The sequence below is a fragment of the Perissodus microlepis genome, chromosome 2 (assembly GCF_051167445.1).
Source record: "Perissodus microlepis isolate ML-2025 ecotype Zambia chromosome 2, ASM5116744v1, whole genome shotgun sequence".
Taxonomy (NCBI): domain Eukaryota; kingdom Metazoa; phylum Chordata; class Actinopteri; order Cichliformes; family Cichlidae; genus Perissodus; species Perissodus microlepis.
In genome coordinates this window covers 27,535,589-27,560,401 of record NC_140462.1, presented here as the reverse complement: position 1 = coordinate 27,560,401, position 24,813 = coordinate 27,535,589, and the positions used below count along the sequence as shown (strand labels likewise).

The 24,813-nt window shown below is 42.0% G+C and overlaps 1 protein-coding gene across 1 annotated transcript in view; it reads left to right on the top strand.

The window, feature by feature from the left end:
- Positions 1–24,813, top strand: part of afg2a (AAA ATPase AFG2A) — a 112,978-nt gene that overhangs the window by 74,999 nt on the left and 13,166 nt on the right. Inside the window, exon 16 of the mRNA XM_084954043.1 lies at positions 18,277–18,441. Coding sequence (XP_084810169.1) covers positions 18,277–18,441 — 165 coding nt within the window. The remainder of the gene's footprint in view (positions 1–18,276; positions 18,442–24,813) is intronic.

Genomic DNA, 24,813 nt, shown 5'->3' with positions numbered 1-24,813 from the left:
TAATTTGTGCTGTCTGAAAGAGTTATTTCAGCTCAACTCAGCTGCTCTGAATTTGATGAGAAGCTCTGAGAAAAAAAAAAAAAAAAAAAGATCAGTGATTTAGGAAAAGAGGTCAGCGATCACCACATAAATCACCTTACTATGGCAAGAGATTGCCCAGAAGCAGATGTGTCTTTGGCACTTGGCACAGGATTGCACTGCTGGATCAAAAAAATAGGCCCAACCCTCAGACCATAAACATGTCCTTCCTCAACCCCAAAACGGAGGCTACAGCAGCACAACAAGCCTCCCTCCCTCTAGCCCTCCCTCATTCTCTCTGTTTCAACACATCCCTCTCTCGACTTCCTTCCTGCCCCACCCATTGAATTTTAATACCTGCCTGTCATGTTTTCTTCTCTCTCTTTTTTTCTACCTCCCCCCTCCTTCACCAGACCCTTGCTGCGTATCTAGTAATTACCAGAGGACTGAGAAAACCCTTTCATTTAAGGGATTGGCAATTATCTCAGTGGAACACAATAAAATGGCTTCCCCTCAAGAGGAAGGGGAAGTTTGAGCTGTGGTACGCCACTGCATGTCGCACCGCCTTGCTCTTGAAGTGGGGGCAGAGGTGGAGGTCCTGTAGGAGGTGTATTTTCTTCGTTTTTTTCCCCCCTTCATCTCCTTCTGCTCAGATATTTGATAATCAAAGAGAAGTCTGGGGAAACAACGCAAGTCTAGCGGTAGGGCTTTATTGCCTGAGATTTGTTCCTTCTTGCTGTTAAGTCGCCACACTAAAATATGAGCTTGGTTCAGATTGAAAAAAGGTTGAAATAGCTATCTTTAACCGGCTTTGATTTAGAGCCTTGGCCTCCTATTCACCTTCGGGGGAATCTATAAAGTTGTACAAATCATTGTAAATAACACTTTTATAGTGCTGCTGGGAGAGTCTGATCCTAACACCTCATTGGGACCAACACCACTGTTTGGTAGATCAGTTGGTTTTGGCCCTTTTTCAGAGCAGCAGCAAACGATACTGTGACAAAGCACACAAAAATGTAAATGAGCATGAAGTTGTAAACTTTTCTATTTAGGAAAGTGTGGAAAAGGGAGACTGTTGAATTTGGCTGAGGAGTTGTCTGTAGTGTTTCGGGCTGTGTAAATGTAGAATGTGTTTGAATTAGGAGCAAAAGACATGCTCAAAATGTAATCTTTTAACCAGATGTGACAGTTTGGCTAGTTGACAGCGATAGCAGCCTGCACTGATCAGAGCAGCATTAAGTCAACGTGCTTTTTCAGTAGGTTTGAATGGTCAGAGGTTTTTTCTGTCCTAGTAATAATTTTCAAATCTCAGCTCAATGCAGTTACTCGTACTGAGCACCCATCTGACCATTCCATAAAAAACTTTTCTCTGTGTTACCCATTATGTGGAGTAATATGAGATTTTGTATTCTTTGGCACCAAAAATCGAGTTGGCATTATGTCTCAAATGAATAAATGAAACTGGGAGCAGAAACTATTCATTTTTATGATGCATAACCTGTAATGAATTTACACAGATCAGTCAGATTATGGTCAATACCACATCCACACAATAAGTAGAAAAATATCAGAATACAATAAGGCAAATTAGAATTTTATTTCTGGTGCTTTTTTCTTTTTCTCCTTCTTTTCTGTGGTACAAAGTGAAATTCCACCAGTCGGGCAAGAAATGTAATATCTTTATTTTGCCCGCTGCTTCACCTGCCCAACGCATGTCCGTTAACTTATTTTTTTCTCTTTTTTTTTGGAGGGGTGGGTGAGGGGGCATAAAAGGAGAAAACAACCTCACTGGTCACTGCAGCAGAACTTCTTGTGCATGGTGACCGGTGTTAAATTCCTACCACCGTGTCTTCTCACCACTGAACCAGCTTTATGTTTTCACAAGCACCTCAGAGCTGCTTCTACTAGCCTTGTAGCCCCACCTGTCGTTTTTGCCGCCGGCTCGGAGAGAAAGCAAAGTTTGGCTGGAACAGCTGGTTGCCTTGGCAACACTTTGTGCCACAGCAGCGGATTGGAACAGGAACTGGCCTATCCATGTCAGTCTGCAGGCAGGATCTGGGCCATGCCTTGTGTTAACAGATTATCTGATTTCCATTCAGACGGCTCGGGTATCAGCCCCACTCCTCCGTTCTCTGGAAAAGCGACCCCAGCCAGCCTCTTTCTGAAAGCCCCCAGAGCCCTCCTCTCTTCTCCCATTTCCTGTCTTAATTACGCACTCCTTTGTGCCGTTGTTTTTTTTTTCTACCCTCCCTCCTCCTCTCCTGCCTCCCCTTCTTCTTGTCTTGATCCCTCACCCCCCTCCCTTCTCACTGTCTGTCTCTCACTCTCTTTTTGTGAAGAGATGAGGACCAAGATTTTGAAGTTTGAGGTCTGTTGTAGGGACCGTCCTTGGCTTCCCCCCACCACCACTACCTCCCACAACCCAGCTCCCCTTCTCCCTTCCATCGTCTCTTCACCTGAAAGGGAATACTGTGTTTTCGATGCATAAAAGGCTTGGCGCTGTCAACAGGATGAATCCACCAGGGCCCATGGAAAACATACTCAGCTACAGTTTCTCTGAAAGGGAAGAGGAGGGGAAGAGGAAGGTGGATGGGTGAGTGAGGGAGGCAGCTGGAAGGGATTACAGTGCAGTTTCATAGGCAGCACAATTACAAACATACCAAGTGTTAACTTGGCTGTGTAGCATAACACCGATGGTGATGCTTTGGCTCTAGAATTAAAAGAAGATTTTTCTTTCTTTCTCTTCTTTTTGGTGTTTGTATCCACAAGTGTGTGTAAAGTGTTCCCGGGGTGTTCACAGCTGTACAAAGTTATGCTCAACTCCTCAGATCCCTGTACAGGTAAATTGAAGGTTGGGTGTAAAGAAAAACAAGGCGGAAAAAAATAAAAGTGTAAAGTTTTTGCAAACATAATCAGCCAAGTGGGCACCTCTCCTATAACAGAAACAGGTTTGTCGCCATCCTGCATGGGATCTGGTTACCAAGCCAGGGCATTGAGGCAAGACCAAGAGCGGGTGACCTTGTCTGTGGTGAAATCTGACACAGGTTTTCACATGCTGGGTGAGGGATTTTTTTTCTCCCTCCCTCCCCCTTTCCCTGTCTTGTTATCTCCTGCAGTAGGTGGCTAATTGCTCTGATGTTGTAGATTAGATTTAGCGCACAGCTCTTATTGTGCATATTGCAGTAGTACATAAAAGCAGGATGTGGTTCAACTGTACTCAAATGCTATAAATAACTTTAAGAAAGCCACATCATTTTCAGGGTGATTGGGTAACTTAATGAGATTTTTAAAATTATATATTTAAGGCAAATATACAGCTATTTGTCACCGCAAAGAATCCAAATCTAGCAGAAAATGATATAAATATAACATCAAAGTGACCAAATTAAACTCATACACGTTCATGGTATTTGTTTTAAGGGTCTATTAAATTATGTTAACAGGCTTTTATGTTTAAAATATTTTTTTCATATTATACGTTACTACACCACCTCTTTCTGCCATTTGTAAATAACACCCTAGTTTTACTCTTGTCTGCCCTTCTGAAACAGATTGATTGGTTGCCAGGCTCAATGTAAAATTAAGTATTGGTAACCGACTGTAATTCTATGAGTAGAGGTGAGCCTCTCTAAGAAGAAAAAAAACAAAACAAAATTCATCCACAAACTTTTTTTTTTCCTTTAAAGACATGCCAAACTAGAAGACAGTATGCCAGTATGTTGCTTAGTGATGCAAATAAGTTATGATAGAAAATCATGGATTTTAAATGTGGTGTTGTAGACAGCATTAATACAGTATGGAAGGCCTGAATTGTGGGACACTGGGAAAATGTACCGGCAATCCCCCATTTGGGGCCTAAGAGACGGAGGAGACATCGCAAACAAAAATGGAGTAAGAGGAGCAGCCTGCGCATTCAGCTACATGCTAACCCACACAGGCTTTTCCCAGTCTCTTCCTCGCTAATGCTCAGTCATTCGCCAAGAAAACAGACAAGTTTCGGCTAAGGATCATCTCATGCAGGATGGACAGCTGTGTGGCGGTTGTTGCAGAGACCTGGCGGGATAACAACATCCCGGTGGAGGAGAGAGGTACTCTCTGTTTGAGCAGATGGGACTGCAGCTTTAGCTAAATGCAAAGGCGGAGATTTAGTGCTATACATAAACAAGTCCTGGTGCACAGCTACAAACATTATCGTGTGTCTCTCTAACATCCTCTATCATTGAGCTTGTACCAAAAAGATCAGCTGTCTCTTGCCTCAACAATTACCACCCCATCGCCCTGACAACAGTAATTATGAAGCACGTTCTGAAGCACATCAACAACATCATCCCTGTTGGTCTGGACAGCCATCAGTTTGCATGCAGGTGGAACCGTTCAACAGAAGATGCTGTCTCAACAGCACTGCAGTCAGCCCTGACCAACCCCAAACATCCAAACTCTTATCTTAGGATGCTATTTGTTGACTTCAGCTTGGATTTCAACACAGTGATCCCGGATAAGCTGGCTCTGAAGCTTAATAACCTGGGCCTGTCGACATCACTTTACCACCGGATCAGGGATTTCCTCTCCGACAGGCCTTGGGTGGTGAGAGTGGGGAGCTGGACATCTTCCACACTGGTCCTGAACACAGGCACTCCACAGGGCTGTGTGCTCAGCCCGACCTTATTTACTCTCTTTACTCATGATTGTTCTGCCACTCACTTCATTAACAGTTGTGGAGTTTGTGGATGATACCACCTTGGTGGGTCTCATATCAGACAATGATGAGACTCATTATAGAGAGGAGATCCAACACCTGACACAGTGGTGCATCCTGAACACCAGCAAGACCAAAGAGCTCATTGTGGATAGCAGGACATCCAGGAAGAAAGGAAACGCTCCTGTCCTCATACACAGGGAGGCAGTAGAGCATCTGGACAGCATCAAGTTCTTGGGTCTCCACATAACATCTGACCTGACCTGGTTGCTCAACACATTGCACCTGGTGAAAAAAAGCCCAACAAAAGCTCTTTTTCCACAGGAAGCTAAAACCGACCAGACTCTGTTTTGCTGGTTGTGAATTTCTTCAGAGCCACAATGGAAAGCATCCTCTGTCTTAGTATGACGGCAGCTGCACACCACAAGACAGAAAGAACTTGGCTGGGAGAACTTTCTGAAAACAGCACAGGGGATTGTGGGAAGTCCACTCCCACATCTGGACTCATTATACACTGGATGGATCCAGAAGAAGACTAGACGTATCGCTGCTGACCCCACCTCCCCTGGCAATGGACTGCATATACCGCTTCCTTCTCCAAAGCTGTACAGGAACATACAAACACGCACCACCAGACTGAGAGGCAGCTTCTTCCCCAGAGCTATGAAATCCATCTAAATTCTATCTGTAACTTTCTGCACATTTTTATTCTGCACACCTGCACATGTGAATAGTGTGCATTCAAATGTTTTATAGTGTTGGTTGTGTGTATGTATGTATGCATTTATATAGATATCAAACAAAATTTCGTTATATGTGAACACATAAAGGCAATAAAGGATTCTTTTTCTTCTTGTTATTATTATTATTACCTTCATACATATGAAGTTATGTATATGGAAGGTTTGCAGTTGGGTTATAAGTTCTCATAATGGTGCCATCAAGGTGGTCTATTCAAGTGTTACCTTAACTAAATAATTTACTGTACTGTGCACAGGTTTCAGGCACGTTGAATATTTAGATTATCCTCCATACAGTGTCATCAGGGAAGCTCCTGGTGTTATTCAGAGAGGCGCTTGACAGCAGCCACAAGCATACAGCCAAACTCATAAACAACAATGCTCAGCAACAAGAAGAACTGATGCCTACAAGAAAGGCCTTCATCTTAATCTGATAAAAGTAAGACACTGTAGTAAAGTTCATGCTTGGAACAAGCAAGAGTACCCTGAAAAACACTACACAAATATGTTATAAAGGAACTGGTACTTTTTTGAAGGAAACAGCATTAAGCATTTTGTAGTCATTATATTTTTTGGTTTGTTTGTTTACTGTACTTTGTAGGAAATGTAGTGATAAACAAACTCAGCAAAATTGGGTTTTCTATAGCTAAAACTATTAAACATGCAGTTTAAGTAATAAAATTGCGTATAATAATAATATAATATAAATTCATAATAAAACTCTTTCAGCGTGAGTTTTAGGTTGGATCTAAACTTTGTTATAATATTAACCTCTTCATAGTTGCCTAGGCTTAGAAGGCCCATCATCTCAGTTCACCTATACAGGGAGTGCAGAATTATTAGGCAAATGAATATTTTGTCCACATCATCCTCTTCATGCATGTTGTCTTACTCCAAGCTGTATAGGCTCGAAAGCCTACTACCAATTAAGCATATTAGGTGATGTGCATCTCTGTAATGAGAAGGGGTGTGGTCTAATGACATCAACACCCTATATCAGGTGTGCATAATTATTAGGCAACTTCCTTTCCTTTGGCAAAATGGGTCAAAAGAAGGACTTGACAGGCACAGAAAAGTCAAAAACAGTGAGATATCTTGCAGAGGGATGCAGCAGTCTCAAAATTGCAAAGCTTCTGAAGCGTGATCATCGAACAATCAAGCGTTTCATTCAAAATAGTCAACAGGGTCGCAAGAAGCGTGTGGAAAAACCAAGGCGCAAAATAACTGCCCATGAACTGAGAAAAGTCAAGCGTGCAGCTGCCAAGATGCCACTTGCCACCAGTTTGGCCATATTTCAGAGCTGCAACATCACTGGAGTGCCCAAGAGCACAAGGTGTGCAATACTCAGAGACATGGCCAAGGTAAGAAAGGCTGAAAGACGACCACCACTGAACAAGACACACAAGCTGAAACGTCAAGACTGGGCCAAGAAATATCTCAAGACTGATTCTTCTAAGGTTTTATGGACTGATGAAATGAGAGTGAGTCTTGATGGGCCAGATGGATGGGCCCGTGGCTGGATTGGTAAAGGGCAGAGAGCTCCAGTCCGACTCAGACGCCAGCAAGTTGGAGGTGGAGTACTGGTTTGGGCTGGTATCATCAAAGATGAGCTTGTGGGGCCTTTTCGGGTTGAGGATGGAGTCAAGCTCAACTCCCAGTCCTACTGCCAGTTTCTGGAAGACACCTTCTTCAAGCAGCGGTACAGGAAGAAGTCTGCATCCTTCAAGAAAAACATGATTTTCATGCAGGACAATGCTCCATCACACGCATCCAAGTACTCCACAGCGTGGCTGGCAAGAAAGGGTATAAAAGAAGAAAAACTAATGACATGGCCTCCTTGTTCACCTGATCTGAACCCCATTGAGAACCTGTGGTCCATCATCAAATGTGAGATTTACAAGGAGGGAAAACAGTACACCTCTCTGAACAGTGTCTGGGAGGCTGTGGTTGCTGCTGCACGCAATGTTGATGGTGAACAGATCAAAACACTGACAGAATCCATGGATGGCAGGCTTTTGAGTGTCCTTGCAAAGAAAGGTGGCTATATTGGTCGCTGATTTGTTTTTGTTTTGTTTTTGAATGTCAGAAATGTATATTTGTGAATGTGGAGATGTTATATTGGTTTCACTGGTAAAAATAAATAATTGAAATGGGTATATATTTGTTTTTTGTTAAGTTGCCTAATAATTATGCACAGTAATAGTCACCTGCACACACAGATATCCCCCTAAAATAGCTAAAACTAAAAACAAACTAAAAACTACTTCCAAAAACATTCAGCTTTGATATTAATGAGTTTTTTGGGTTCATTGAGAACATGGTTGTTGTTCAATAATAAGATTATTCCTCAAAAATACAGCTTGCCTAATAATTCTGCACTCCCTGTAATGAATCAACTAACTGTTGACTTTGCTTGAAAACCAGCAAGTTACTTCTGTAGATCAGCCCAGATTAACACTTTGTAAAGAAGTTTTGTGCAAGAGCTTCTAATATGCTTGTCAGAGGATATTTCTTTCGTTGTAATATATTTATACTACACAAATCAGGCATAACGTTATGACCACTGACAGGTGAGGTGAATAACACTGATTATCTCTTTACCACTCGCCTGTTAGCGGGTGGGATTCAGTGGGAGCAAGTAAACTTTTTGTCCTCAAAGTTTATGTGTTACAAGCAAAAAAAATAGGCAAACATAAGGATTTGAGCGAGTTTGACAAGGGTCCAGTTGTGATACCTTGAAAACTGGGTTAGAGCATCTCCTGCAGCCATGTTCCCAGTTTGCAATGGTCAGTATCTATTAAAAGTGAAGAAACAATGAGAAACCAGCGACGGGTCATGGGCGTCTAAGGCTCACTGATGTATGTGGGGAGTGAAGGCTTGCCCATGTGGTCTGCCAAAATGGGCCTGTGATCATCAGAACTGGACAACGGAGCAACAGAAGAAGGTGGCTTGGTCTGACGAATCACGTTTTCTTTTACATCACGTGGCTGGCAGGGTATGTGTTGGTCACTTACTTGGGGAACACCTGGGACCAGGTTGCAATATGGGACAAAGAGAAGCCACTGGAGGCAGTGTAATGTTTTGGGCAATGTTCTGCTGGGAAACCTTGGGTACTCCCATCCATGTGGATGTTACTTTGACGTGAACCACCTACTTAAGCATTACTCTGGACCATGTACACCCTCTCATGAAAATGATATTCCCTGATGGCTGTGGCCTCTTTCTGCAGGATAATGCACTCTGCCACAAAGCAAGAAATGTTCTGGATTGATGTGAGGAGTACTACAATGAGTTTGAGGGGTTGACTTTATCTCTAAATTCTAAATGGTCCAAAAAAGAGTAAATATCCAGTGAGTTATATGGACGAAGATGCCTTGCTGATCCCAGAGGTCAGAGGAGAATGCCCAGACTGCTACATAGACTTGCCAAAAGTGGTAAAGATTAGAACAGTTTCCTGGTCTGATGAGTCTTGATTTCTGCTGTAACATTTGTATTGTAGAGACCTTGCCATGGCAAACATCCATCCATCCATCCTGCCTTGTATCAGTGGTTCAGGCTGCTATTGGTGGTGCAACTGAGCATCGTGTAAATTCCACAGCCTACCTAAGTGTTGTTGCTGGCTATTTCCCTTTCTGTATGACCACAGTGTATCCATCATCTGATGGCTGCTTCCAGCAGCACATCACAGCATGTCACAAAGCCAAAACATGTTAAACTTGTTAAACATGTTACTTCAGCATGACTATGAGTTAATTGCACTCAAATGCCCTCCACAGTCACCAGATTGCGATCCAATAGAGCATTTTTGGGTTGCGGTGGAACGGGAGATCATTGTGCATGTGCAGCCAACAAATCTGCAGCAACTCTGTGATGCTCTCATTTCGATATGGACCAAAATCTCTGAGGAACGTTTCCGGCACCTCGTTGTTTTCCATGAAGACTTAAGGCAGTTGTGATGGCAAAAGGAGGTGAAGTCCAGTAATAGCAAAGCATACCTAATAAAGTTTCTAACCAACCCTATCAGCACAGCTTTTACTCTACAGTTTGCTCTCCCCTGACAGCTGTGTAATAGACATCATGGGTTACATAATATTAGAGGGAATAGCTGTATACTGTTTTTGTTCTTTTGTTTTGTTTTATTCTCCGTCTTCCTCCACCTTTGAGGTATTGTCTCTGATAGCATGTCCCCCTGTTTCTTGTCTTTTGTGGACCTACGCTCACACACTAAGAGGTAGAGACACACACTCGGCTCTCTCACCCAGGCCCAGCCTCAGCTCAGGATCAGGGTAAACAAGCTAATGTTTAGATTTCACGGAAGTGGAAACTGATCTGGCCGAGTCGAGTCTGTCACTCAGCAACGTGCATGTTTATGTTTTTCTCTTTGTTAAGTATCTGCAAGTGGCAGCATATGTGAGCATTCAATTCTCTGTGTGTGAGTTTTTGTGAGCTCGTGCGTGCACACTTATAAAGGAGTATAAAGCCTTTTGTTTTTAAGCATAGAGTGCAGTTGCAAACAGGTCGTTGTGGGAGAAGCTATCTCTTCCGTTGCAGGGACTCATGATGTTGTGGATGATTGGGGCGATAGAGATGATGGAGGTGGAAATAACTATGATCGTGGTATTAAGTGTGAAGCTGGTGATGCTGGTACTGATGTTTATGAAAACATGATTTCTTTCTTCAAAGTTTTTTTTTTGTCTAAGTCTTCTTTTGGATCATTTATAATCTTATTTGAAAAGCCTTGAATTCCTATCATGTACCAATGACCCATTCAGGATTAGGGTTCTGGTTTGGTTTAACTTGACAATAAAGAGGGACTGTTTTTAACAGCACAAGAGTTTACATTTCTAATAATAAATACAATTTGGTGTTACAGATATTCTTTGTTTTGTTGCTTTTTTTCTATTAAGCCCCTTTTTGCTGTGAAAAATCGGCGGCGTAACCAATGTAAAATTCATAAAAGGGCTCCAAAGAAGGTTGCATGCAACTGTGTGAATGTTAAGAGTTAAAAAGACACGATGGAATAACAGTGGTCATTTTCTTTCTTATCTAAAGCAACTTTATACCCCGACAAGTAAATGTTAATTCTTTTGGGAGTGATATATATGCCATTCTTTGAAAAAAATGTGTAAATAACAGTAATGTTAGAGACTATGATATTTTTTGTTGCAAATGAGTCAAACAAAACTGTCATACTCCTTTAAAACTGTACAAGGCTGTACAGTGACTCTCTGTCAAGTTCTTCAAAGCACTAATCTCTGAAGTTTTCCTCTTTTCCTTTTTTTTTCACCACTACATCCAGAGGACGACAGGGGCTGTCAGAGAAACACAAAGCACTCAGGGTTGCGTGTTAGGAGCTGCCTGAATGGCACCAGGCCTAACGAGAGCCCGGCAGGGACCCCGAGGTGGGCCTGGCACCTGCAGTCTGTCTCTCCGCGCAAGTGGGGCCTCCGTGTATGTGTGCAGGATGGGGATGTGTGAGGTGTGTAAGTGTTGCTGCATGCTGCAGATGGAGTTTTTCTACAGATGCATGTTTCTACATGCGTGTATTTAGGTAGGGGGTGCAATAAGATGTTTTTGTCCTCAGCCAAATACTTAACCTCTGTAGAGGATATTTAAGCAGCTCATGACATTCTTTATAGATATGTTTTAGTTTTAATGGGAAATTCTGTGAAACATCTTTGCATCTGCCGTTCTTGACTGCCTTTAATTTTAATTCAGTTCAGTTTTATTTATATAGCACCAAATCACAACAACAGTTGCCTCAGGGCACTTGATATTGTTAGGTAAACACCCTGCAATATTATAGAGAAATCTCATCAATCAGATGACCCCCTTATGAGCAAGCACTTTGGCGATAGTGGGAAGGAAAAACTCCCTTTTAACAGGAAGAAACCTCAGGCAGATCCAGGCTGATGGAGAGGCAGGCATGCAGTGACCAGTTGAGGGTGAAGGGAGGGAGACGGGACAAAAGATATGCTGTGAAAGAGAGCCAGAGATTAATAGTAATTCGTAATTAAATGCAGAGTGATGTATAAACACACAGTGAGTGGATGTGAAATGTGAGAAAGAAAATCTTCTTAATCTATGACATTAAAGTGAGTGTCTTTATTTGCACGATGAGTGGATAAATGTCTCCATCAAATAATCACTTCAGTCTTACTATGAAGACTGCACAAATTCTTTACTGAATGTGTTGTATTTGGTTTTCAGTGATTTACCTTTTTATATATGGCTAACTTGGGGCGATGACACAGTTTCAGATTTTATAGTGGTGCTGCAATCAGCAGGTTTAAGTTGTTGTTGTTGGCTGTGTCTGTTGGATGGCCCTTCTCCATACGCACATGGACACACAAGCATGTGTTCTACAAGAATACCAGCAGTCTACCAGAGGGTGACAGTAGCACTTGCAAGCTCAAAGTCACGATTGAGACAAATGGATTAAGCCAGAAGAAGTGTCTGTAGGGAAACATTGCTCATTGGCTGTGGCTGCTGATTTGTTTGAGGCAGCTACTGGACCAGGGAGTTTGGAGGGTGCTCACACATTATGGAAACCAGACCCTGATGAGTTTACACCAAAGGCAAGGCTACATAGAACTGAACTGTGGACAGCTCACAGGAAACGCCTCTTTGTAAAGCAAACATACATGTGTTTTATGGCAGGCGCTTTACTGCGTTTTTATTTTGGGCTCCAATGAGCCGACTTTTCAACATGGTCATGGTCTTATTTCCTCTGCTTTTCTTCACTTTTTTTTTCTGCTTGACAATTACCGCCCCCACCTCCACTCATTCACACAGACGCACACACATACATGCACTTACTTTGCCTACCTACTCCTTTCAAAAAGAGTGTTATTTTCATTGAGGTGTGAGGGCTGGCCATTTTGTGTAGTTTCAACACAATCGTGGACCTCCAGGACAGCTGTAGGGGTGTAAGGCTGACACCACCCCCCATCCCCACCCTCTAAACCCAAAGGAAGCAACAACACAGCTGCTGCTACTTCTTTACCCCCTTCCTTCCCTGATCGTGGTCCCTTTACCTGCTTACACAACCCACATTAAAGGTAAAAGAGGTGGGATATCTAATTCTGTAATAATTATTTGCCCAGTTACACTGGGCATGCACATGACTGCACTGTTTCTAGGTTTTGAGCCTCCTGCTTGGTTTACAAATTTAAAAAAGAAAATAAAAATCTAAAATCACAACACTCTAGAAAAAACACCATCTGCCTGTGTGTTAAGGAAAATTTGGGTCATTTTTTATGATAATAACAGCAAACTAAATTAATTTCCTGAAATCTGGGCGCTCTGGGGCATTTCTAAAATAAGATGTGCTTCAGGACAAGAAATGCAAGCATTCAAACAGTCATTGAGGCTTTTAACAAAACCCCAGATTAGTGAGTGTTATTGGAACCCAACCCACAATCTTTTGTGAAGGAACACATTCTATACACCATTTACACACTTGTAGGCACAGTGTGTTATTTCTGTCAACAGGTAAGGTGCAATCACCACTGATTTTATATACAAATATTGTAAAATTAGATGAGTTTCTGCTATAGAAACGGAAGTAATGACTTCTATTTGGTGGCATAAAAAGTCATAAATGTTATCTTTGATGAAAATGTCTTGATTACAAGTAGTAATAGTCAGATACTTTAAATATTTCAAAAAAGTGTCTTTTGTCCCGAACGGCTTTCTTTTCCCGTGATGAAAAATGATTTTTTTTTTCTCTAAAAGAAAATATTACTTGCTCAAATGGTTTATACTTTATTTTAAAACTCTAAATCTTTACTTCCTCTTGGCTGTGCACGAGTATGTGAGACAGCGGGGGTTAACAGCGGCAGAGTTATTTGGTTCTTGGACACGGTGGCCTCGCCTGCCGGATGCAAGTTTGACTCAAGGGCAAAATCCAGAGTGAAAGCCTCTCATGTTTTTGAGCGGTTGCCAACTCCTCTCTTTCGCTCTCTCTCCACCTCTCACCGCGTACTTACTTTCTTCCTCTGTCATTCTCATCCCTCTCTGCTCTGCTGTCCCCTCCCCTCTCTCCTTGATTTACTCTCTCTTTCCCTCCGCTCCAGTTCTCTCTGATCCTCTCTCACGTCGAAATCAAGACTGACATAAAGAAGGTCCAGTGTCTCTCTGAAGACAGCGTGGCCTCGATCAGAATTATGTCACTTTTGTGAAAGGAAGCTTGGGCAAAATGTTCTGTAGATGCAAATCGGATTTGCGTGATTTGAAGGATTTGAAAAACAGAACCGGCTGATAGCTTGTTTTGTACTCTGACATAAATCAGAGTGACGAAATAAAGCTCAAGGGTATTTTCACATACTTGGAGAGGTTTTTATACAATGAGGCCACTCTCTGCAAGAGTTTAGTGGGAACAACAAGGAATATGTTGAATCCAGGTGGTTAAAAAAATCCAAGTCAGGTTCACTTTGTGGTAGAAATATGAAAGGAAGTCGTTCCTTCTCCCATAAATTGAACAACGGAAATGTATATCCATAAGATAACTATAACTCTTCTAGCAATCATTGCAGTACGTTAAGGTTATAGGTGCCTGATTTTTGCACGTAGTACAGTCCACAAAACACTGGTGCAGTGTTTTTAATGACTTGCTGCTGCATGTGACATGCCACACACCCAGGTGTGACTGACTGAATTCCTTCCCTTTTTGCACTTTAGCAAGTGAAAGGTAAGGCACTTTGATTAATGATTGGCATGTTGTGGAAGGATCAGAACATAACACATTTCACGGAAGTGACACAGATACCATGCAGTCTTCCACTCATGCATGTTGCACAATCGATGTGACGCTCAGTAGGTCTCTCATCTGTAAAAGGAAGCTCCCTTGAAAACTGTGAAAGAAACAAACTGGCTCTGGATTTGTGTTTTTGTGGAAATTGCTCCTGAGCTGGGACTTTGTAAACCAGATTTTTCTGAAAGAGGACATCCACTGAATCACAGCTGTTGCAAAAAATCTTCATCTTTCCAATTTTGTGTTTCTTTCACAGATATAACAGCAATCTTGACTTTAAGAATACCAGTGACACCTGACAGTCGGTAACATTTACTGGTATTCGGCTAGTGCATTGTATCTAAGATTACTGCGTCTGAATGCTGACCTTTCTGTGAGCTCTGTGTTCCCATCGTGCTTTCTTCATTTTCTGTTTTGTGTGTGCTCGGAATAAATCCAGGGTGGCCCATCTCCGAGTCGGTATGACTCACCAAGGCCTCTAAGGATTGCAGGCTGACAGGTTAGGAAGCCACACACAGCAAATGCCTTCCAGCAGGCAACAAAGTCAACTCGTGTCTCCTCAGGCAAACCTCTCATTCATGCAGACAGCCTGCTATCATGCTGTACATTTTAAAAAGTGCCACTGAAAACAGATTATTGGAAAAACAGAGATAGCACCAGATGTGCAGGGAAGAACTTAGTCATCATGTTCAGTTTCATGAACCCAGTGTTTCATTCCGTTTTTCATTTGATCTGAAGACGTCGTGAGTAACAAAGCAGATCTTGATCTTGATTTAGTCACACCAAGTCTAAGTTTCTATCTAAGAATAAGACACCTGAATTGCGGGGGCGTCCGTTTGTAAACAGTTTGTAGACATAGCTCAGAGCGGGTCAGATTGAAGCTGGCCAAGAATGTGCTTGGGAACAACGCTCTAAGGAAAAGATTCCCAGCATTCCTCATTGGTTAAGGAGAGGTACCGGCCTTCGCAGATAGGAAGTCGTCTGTCATTAGGGGGTAATAACTTCTTGTGGAGGATTGCAATGCCTTGGAATGATTACTGTTGTTATCGGCAGTGAAACTTGGCGCAGAAAGCATGGATGAGTTTTCTCTCTCTCTTGTCTCTCTCTGTCTTTTTTTTTGGTCTGCTTTTTAATCAGCTTGACTGATCCACATGTTTTTCCAAACTTTCTCAGCATTGCAACATACATTTTGCTGGGGTTAAGTCCACAGTGCACACTCTGCTAGATTCAGTGGTATATAAATGGTTCTGTGTTGACTTAAAGGTGGTTGGTATTTTTTACCTAGGGGCATTTCTAATTACTAATGGCTCGTGTGTAATGATGCCTATCATGTCAGTGGTGCAACAAGGTGGATGCAATCCGTCATGCAGACTCATGTTAGAACAGCAGAGAATTTATACAACTGGGTTTTGTCTGTGGTGGTTTGCTGTCTCCCACACCACTTATCTGTGTTTGTTTGCAGGGCTTTGGTCCTGCTGTCCTTTCAAGTGGGTTGTCTGAGTGCCCTGGTCTGGCTGGTTTTGTCCTCTCCTCTCTCATCTCCTCGCCTGACTCCTTTTTTTCTTGCCTTCTGCCAGCGGGGCCAAGACTTCAGGTGGAATGATGCCATTACGAAAAGAGCCCGTCAACGCTTGCCCGACATGCCAAGCCAAGTATTTGTCTTTTGGGGTCCCCCCTCCTTACCTCCTCCTCCTCTTATTCCACCACACCACCACCTCCCCCGGATCCTTGAGAACAGGAAGTATATCTTGTTAAGTGATGGATGGGCCCCTTGCTCTTGCTGGGAGGAAAGAAAAAAAGCCTTTCTTTCCCTCCAGGGCAGTCAGATGAGTTTAGCAGTCTCAAAGCTGAGGGTCGGCTCTGCTTTTTCGGGAGCGTCTTGGAACCCTCGGAGCCCGAGTGCCTGGAAGCTACAGGCACTTCTCCATTATGTGTGCGGAGAGAATTAATAGCTGATAAAGTGCAAAGTGGTGTTTTTGCACTAGGAAAATGGATCGGAAATTAAAACGATCCATCCAAGGAGAGTTCATTGGAATATATGTGTGCTTACATGCACGCTTGCATATGCGAATATGTTTGTCAGCGTGTGTGGGAGTGACTGAGTTATTTAGTCCGGGGTCAGCAGGTTTGTGTTGGCATGCAGCCGCCCGATACTTCCAGGGAGAGCAACTCAGGAAGTGTCCCTGGCACGTCCTCTGCATAATGCAATATACTGTGCTGCAACGGGCTTGACTTGCTGTGACAAACAATCACAGATTAAAGTTCCCACTACAATCACCTCACGCCTCGAGCACAGTTTTGTACCAACAATATATGTTAACCCACAGGAAGAAACATAATAACAAACCTGATCCCACAGGTGCTGTTTTATAATTGCTTTGCCAGATGCACCTTATTAGGCCTTAAGCCCTTACATCTTTGATTTAATACTGCAGCCCTCCAGCCACCCGTCCATCTATCTCCCAGCATGTCACCGCAGCAGCCACCCCTTTCCTGCTTCGATTGAGGGTGATGTTATTCCTCTCTATCCATTTTGTTACACTACCGTCACAGATAGCCACCCACCTTTCTGTAATCAAGCGTAAGAATCGAGAGACCTGAAAAGCAAGAACGTTTGCTGTCATGAGCCACGGCTCCTTTGTCACCCATTACTCTGTTGTGGATACGTAAAGGTAGCTACTAACATTCGTCTCCGGTTTCTGTCCTCTCATGTTCCATACACATGTACAGGAAAACCAGTAGTTAAAAGGCTGGGATACTATCCATCACCCCAGTAAACTGGAATTTGCTATCCAGAGGGGAAATATAGCAAACCGTAAAACAAAACTCCAAACCTGAAATTTCCTCCAAGACACTTATCGAGCAGGTGGTCTTCAAATGAAACACGGAAAAGATTTTTTTGCTTACATTTTTTTAAGCTGGAAAATTCTATGCACCTAGAGTTCCCTTTTTTTAAATTATGGAATATAGGTTTTGCAGATGTTTGGCATTTCTGCTTGTTAAGTGAGTTAAATATCAACCTTATTATAACCCAGCTACACAGAGTGCTTATGCACTAGTTAGCTGAAATTGTAGCATGTGCTGATTGTTCTGTTCTCCTACTCAAACATACAGGATGACATGACGTACAGTAGATGCTCATATTCTTTGCAAGTAAAAGAGGAGAGTTGCAGAGGTAGAAGCGCAGTATCTAACAGTTCAAAGGCTGCTTGTCCAGTCCCTCCAACCTTCACTGATCACTCCTGACATGGCCTCCTGTATGGCTTGCATCTGTGAGTATCTCCTGTCTCGGCTCCACAGGCCAGAGTCTGGCCCCGCTGTGGCCTGTCTGGCTCAGAGCCAGGGCCTCCAGGACTTACTGACTCTTAGGAGAATAGCAACAAAGAAACTTTGAGTTTCAGTTGATGTTCGTTTTCTGTTTATAGTTCATTCCATTGCTACCAATAAATGCCAGTTCACACTGTGCTCATTTATTTTCCCAAACCCACTGCTCCTCAGCTAGTTGCCTTGTCAAATGGGTTACCACACTGCAGCTTGTCACGGCCTGGCTGAGGACAGCAGATGGAGGCAGGACATATTTGTCAGTCTGTCTGCTTGTCTGAGTTTGAGAGGCGCCTGCCACTTAATGACGTCTGACAAGCGGGACAGCGGCAGCTTTGGGTACTCAAGGACTGTTTTGGGTCACAGAGATGTGATCTGTAGGAAGTGGAAGGTTTATCAGATAATGGGGAGATTGTCTCCACACTGACGCCAGAAGTGGAAATCTCAAATTTCACAGTTTGTATATCAGGCATTTGCTTTATAGTCCTGTTTAAATAGGCGTACAATGAATTCAGGAGTGGACTGAACTATTTTTTCACAGCTTAACAAGCAACCAGCAATAAGGTCAAAGGTCAGAAACATAGTGTCATGACAGTATTTTTGTGACATAAGAATGGCGATGTACGAAGGAAACACTGTTGAAATAAAGCAATAATGCTGAAAACATTTTTAAAACCCTTTATGTGTCGCAATTTTTGAAATATGACCTTAAAACAGATGCTGTCTGTCTTTTTTCTGTCCCACAGGCTCTGATGCGTCCAGGTCGCCTCGACCGAATTGTCTACGTGCCGCTTCCAGATGCGCGTACCCGAAAGGAAATATTTTCTCTGCAGTTTCGTAATATGCCTGTCGCTGAAAATGTGTCTCTTGACCACCTGGTGACTCGGACCAACAATTATTCTGGAGCTGAGGTGAGCTTTAGGAATATCTTTTGCATACACATAAAATCACAACTATGGTCTTCTTTCAAATTATCACTGAGGTTGGGGACAATATGTCTTTTGCAAACACACAAAAATTCTTGAAATTACCAGTTACCAAAATTGACAATTGGGACACAAAAAAAAAATTATACAGTTACCCAGCAGGTTGTATTGTTTGGATATCCGCATCTCTCTACCACATGTCAGACTCGATTCACTAAAAGAATAACTTTGACTTAGAAATCGATGCTTTATTGCTGTTTTGCAACACCATTCTTACTACTTCTGGCACATAATAAGAAATTGTGAGTGTAGCCAGAATTGCAGAAAGATGTTACTGTGCTTTTCTGTGATGTCTGCATCGTGTCTGTACTGTGTCACAGAGCACCCTCGTGATCTCACAGCAGACCGGGAGAAATCGTACAAACAGTTCTTTGTGTAACAGATTTGTCTCCCTGCATTTGTCTCCCGCGTGATTCACATTGTCTCGAGCAGAGAAATTGCTGCTGTTCTCCATGGCACAAGTAACTCACAAGTTCTAAGAAATTGTGAAACCAGTGCATCACAATTTGGCCAAAATAAACTGAGTGTTTCCTATGCAAGATCTAGTTTTTGATATTTTTTTTTAAAATCCCTGTTTTTTCTTGACCTTCAAATTTATACTGTTTATAGATCTTAATCTTAATTGTAAAACTTTGCTTTAATTCAGCTTGAAAAGTTATAGACGTGATAGGAAATAAAATGTTTGTCACTTAATACCACTGTGTGTTATTACATGCAATTTTTCTTTAGCTATAATTTGAGATGCATGCAAATGAAGTTTCCAGTATGCTAAAGCTCATTTCACACATGAAGTCAAGACAATATGAGGAGAATCAGGTCTAGACGTCGCAGTTACCCACTGTGCACTTTGGAAAGTGCATGTCAAAGGCTGGACAAATCCACTGTGTAATCATCTTTGCCATAAATAATCTAACATCACAAAAAAGCTGGTAGATTAAAGACCAGCTAATGTCAAAACCAACTGAGTCAGACATTCTTTCTGAATGCATCTCAGTCAGGTAATGTCTAAGAACTTCAGGGTTTCAGTGTATGGCTCAAACAACACCCACTTCACACCATAAACTGCTAGTACATATTAACAACCACGTACAAGAGCAAACAAGCCTTTCAGGAGAAACTGTCTTAAAAGGTGCTCTGTTATCCCTGCTTTAGCAGAATGGTGATTGGAGTTGGGATTTTTTGGTCATCACTTTCCAGCCACTGTAAGAGCATGGTTATCATTCCCAGTGGGTGTTAAACACAGCCAGGGCTGCCCCTTGCCACCAGTTCTGTTCATAAGTTTATTGTGTGTCTCGTGGACTGAGGATTTCGTGTCAGACTTTTGTGGATCATGTGCTTCTGTTGCCTTAATTGAGCAACAACCTCTAGCTTACAATCAGGTGGTTTGCAGTGAAGTGTGAAATGGCTGGGACAAGAAATAGCTCTTCAATCCTGAGGCCATGGTTCTCTGATGGAAAAGGGTGGTGTGTCTACAACGGGATGGGAATGAGTAACTGGAAGTGAAGTGGAGTTCAAGTCTCTGGTAGAAGAAAAAGTAGAAAATTGACAGATGAATTGGTGCAGTGTCTGCTGTAATCTGGATGTTTTACCAGTCTGTTGCAGTGAATGGAGCTGTCCTTATACTCTTTCTACTCAATTTCAGTACTTTCTAATACAAGCACCCAATTACATATTCATAAAGCGCTTTTTAAAAAGTGAAGCAGTCAGTTTACTATCCGATCATTGTTCCCGTCTTCATCTAAAGCCACAAGCTGTGGGTAGTGACCAAAAGATTGAGATCACAGACACGGGTAGCAAAAATTAGGGTGTCTCAACTCAGCCTTTGACCAAGGGCTTCATCCTTTCTTGTTCTCGGGGTTCTGCTTCTCCACATCAAACATGGTTCTGGCATTTCCTAGGTAAGGTGTTTCATTTATGTCCGACTGGGAGGACACCCTGTAGCAGACCCAGGACACGGTGGAGAAAGCACATCTCTTGTCTGACAAGTTGGACAAAGTGGCTGTGAAGAGGGAGGTCCGGGGACATCTCAGACAAGAGATGTGCTTTCCGGGGACTGTTGCCCCAGTGACCTGGACTTTGATAAGAAGCAGAAAACGGATGGATGGATTCTATTATCCCCACATTTAAACAATTATCTCATTCGGCCTGTCAGTTTCGCTATATGGAACATTTGCAAACAACATTTGATTTCCACTACGCTTGGATAACATGTCATATGAACCAAGGCTCCTCAAGCTTTGCCCAACCCTTGATCTGGATTGAAGAGCAGTGATAAATATTATGAAGTGAGTCATTTCACAAGCAAAAACGACCAAACGTTTTCATCTCCTATCAGATGTGAGGCCTGCTGTTTCTCATTGTTTAATTGATGTATGCTGATTATCTTTTGTTTTTAGACAGTTGGCTGAAGAGGCCATTTTTTACTTCACTCTGAAGTTTAAAACAAATATACATTTGCGCCGATTGCTTGTGTTCATTCTGCCAATCAAAACTCCGCTGACCACACCTACACAGGACAAAGAACATTTCTTAATTTTTTTAGGATAAAAAGTTTATCAGCATATGACTTGAGATGATTTCACTAACCAAGCACACAAATACGCAGTCTGGTTAAGCAGGTGGTCCATATGCTGAAGGCTGTTGCTAGGGCCTGGGTTCAAGTCTGCCCTTTTTGTTTTGTTTTCACCCCACTCTTTCCTTACTATTCTTTCAACTGTCTTTTACTTTTGACATCCCTATATGCAGTGGGAGGTTATAGTAGAGACTCCTCATCTACCCTCCTTCCCAACTTGTCAGCCCCCACCCTAAAACTCAGCCTAAAGCAGGCGTACACCTGGAGGAGGTATGCAGTTAGGAAACCAATCCCTTACTATCAGGTGTTATGTTTAACACCGGGGTTTCTGGTATAGTGTCTCATCTGTGGAATGGTGGTTTGCAGTCACTTGCCACTGAGCTCTTGAAACCACACAAAAATTCAAAGGCATGCCACAGTCAAGCTGATAAGAGTTCATAGGTGGAAAAAACCAGGTCTCACCATTGTTGTACCATTGCATTTTATTTTACGTACCTGTCCTATAGATCATATTAAATTAAATGAAACTTTAGACTCCCCTGATCACTGAGGGGAAGTTTGTGAGGAAACAGGATACAGATAACACATCACAGCACTGAAGATGATGTGTGTTTAGAAAGAAAAAACAAAGCTTCAGTGAAGAAATACAGCACATCTAAAGGTAAATGATATATACACATATGTTGATTGCTGACAACGTGACTAGCTCCCCAAATTAACAGGAACATTAATAAAACATTTGTGCAAAAAGGTCACACAGCCTTTATGCTGAAGGACTCTTAAAAAAAAGATTTTTCACCTGCATACTATTCTTCCATAAATCCTAAAATGCTTCAGAATGGCAACATCCACCACAGTTTACAGTAAACTCAATCCATCTGCGTTGTTGATAGCTCAAGGACCTTTGCTGTCAAAAAGAAGTGGGGAGGGGGAGAGTAATCAGCCAGCACAACCGCTCACAACCACTTCTTGTTTACAATTTATTAACTTTTTTATTTTTATCCAATTTGTTCAACATACAAGAATAAACCTCCCACTGACAGAAAACCCCCACTGACAGAAAACCAACTTTAAATAAACATTAAAAAAAAAACCTTTTGTTTATATGAGGCATTTTTGCACACGGTTAGAAACATTATTAGAATTTACTTTTTTTTGTCTTGAACGCATGCTTAACATAAAACTTACTGAACTATTTGATGGTTTTCAGGCACGTCATAAAGTCCAAACACTCTTACTTTCAGACAAAGCAATGACAAAGCAGCAGATATGTTTGTGTTGCTTTCAAACATTAAATTAAATCAGTGGAAATATGGAAAACATATTTTCATATGTTTTTCAGCCAGTATTGTAATAATCTACCACACATCTAGCCCGGTCAAACTTTTACAACTCTATGGGTAGCAATACCTTTCCGTCTCCATGTGACTGAATGACTGGTATGCTTGCTGGCAATGCTGCAAGCAGCCTGGTGAGCCACAGCACTGGTCAGCAATGCATCGAGCTCATGCTGGCAGGGACCAAAATGGACAAATTGGAACCTCATAAATCAACAGCAAGATAATTACTGAAGCTAGAGGCAACTAAGCAGAGTCCACTTTTAGTTTCCATACACACTGTCGCTGCTTTTTCTCCCTTCTGACTGTTCGCACTTCCTTAGAGTGCATGCTCAGCTCACACTCCCTCTGTCTACTGGTTGTATAGAGGTGTCATCATGGCGCTTTGGTTACGGCTGAATGCTAGTCCAAAATGGTTCACTCTTCAGCAGCACTGGCCTTGCAAAGTTCAGTTTCATTCAAAAGAATGGATGAAATGTTGAGACATTTTCTATCAGTAAAATGTCATTTTTTTAAATAAATGTTGGTGACATGCCGGTGTTGATGGGGTTTATTTAACTAAAAGGGAAAAAAAACACATGTTTAAGTATCCAGTATGTTTCAGACTGGTGAACTCTTGTATATGTTCGCCCCAGATTTATCCATCTGGTTCAGAGTTCACAGGTCACCTGATTGTTATCCAACTTCTTCAGTCATTAAGCCACTAAAACTGGAATTTTATAGTGAATATTTTACTATATATATTATCGTATCAAATATGGTTCACGTAGAACTTGAAATAATGCACAAATGGATGAATTCAGTACAATTCAGTCCTCAGTGATGGCAGTATGACTACTTGAAGCTTTGACTTTAATTACATTCTTGGGATTTCAAACTTGTCTGAGAAGAGAAGGAGGCAGGATCTCGAGAGGAGGAGGTGTGGAGGTCACTCAAGAGGTCACAGTAGTTGTCTGCTCAGCCGTAGAAGCTTGTTAAAATCACCTGTCTTCCTACCTGCCTGGAGTGACATCTGGTTTCACAACCCTCAGCTTCCCACTAAACTTTCCACCCTCAACACACTTCTAACTCACACTCATCCTAGAAAATTGCTTCTGGCTTTCCCTCCTCACCTCTGCCATCGCTCCTCCAAACAGAAGCAGCATTTGATACTGTAATCGGAGTGTTGTCGTGAAGGAGAAGAAGGGCTTAACTTGCTTCTGAAAAACAGTGTGATGCTATTTTATTTTTCCTTTTCTGATCAAGTCCTGACAGGAAAAGACCCCGGGGATTTATTGCACCCTGTCAGATGTACCAAGTCAGTTCCAGGCCTTGTTTGTACCTTAATTTAAAAGAAGAAGAAAAAGAAGCCATATCAAATTTCACAGCTGTTTTTCTTCTTCCTTTAATGTTCGTTCCAAAATGAGTGTTTGCCATCTAGGCAAAAGTTGTTTTGTTTTTCTTTCTTTGCATTTGTTTAAAAACAGTAAAAATTTCAGATTTTTTTCTTGTTTTTTTGTTTTATGATTTTTTTTCCCCAATCAGCCACTTAACGCTGACATATGAATCATTCAAGCATTAAAAAAGCTGTCTGTAGAACATGGTGAAGTCTCTGTCATGGTTTGCGGTTTCGGACTGTGGTGTTGGAGAGATTGCCAGAATTGATGGATTTACCATATTTTTCGCACTATAGGGCGCACTTAAAATCCTTTAATTTTCCCAAAAATCGACAGTGCGCCTTATAATCCGGTGCACCTTATGTATGAATTCTGGTTGTGCTTACTGACCTCGAAATGATTCGTACACAGCGCTGAAAAATCTATCAAAAAATGTTTTATTACAACTTTGGTAAGCTACAAAGCTGCACCGCTTGATGGATTGTCGTAGCATTATGGCTACCATAGTCAGGAGCCTCGCGGAGTAATCTGGGTCCAAAACTCCGTCTGGTTCAGGTCCCAAAGTCAAACAAACACTGCGGCATCACTGAGAGTTAAAAACTGTCTAAATTTTTAGCATCTTTAATAAAATGATCAGCGTTGCTGCTTTACCAGGTGTAACTATTAAGTTTAACATTCAGACATCCATGAAGACAGAATTTATTCAATTTAACAGAGACAGAAGTTAGCAGGAAGTTAGCTAGCTGGTTTCCACCTAAACATGACATACCTATCACTTCCAACATAAATGAAAACAGAAAACTAAACGGCTGACTTTTGTAGGGTTACCGAAGTTCCACTAGCTGGTATATGTTTGCTACTTGATTGTAACATAAACACAGTGAAGCTGGAGGATGAATGCTAATTTTTTTTTTCACTCAATAAAAGTTAATGTGAGGGCTCCCGATGGTTAGGGACAAATGCAGTCACATGGCAGGATACTGTAAACAGACCAAACTTCAGTCAGGAGAAC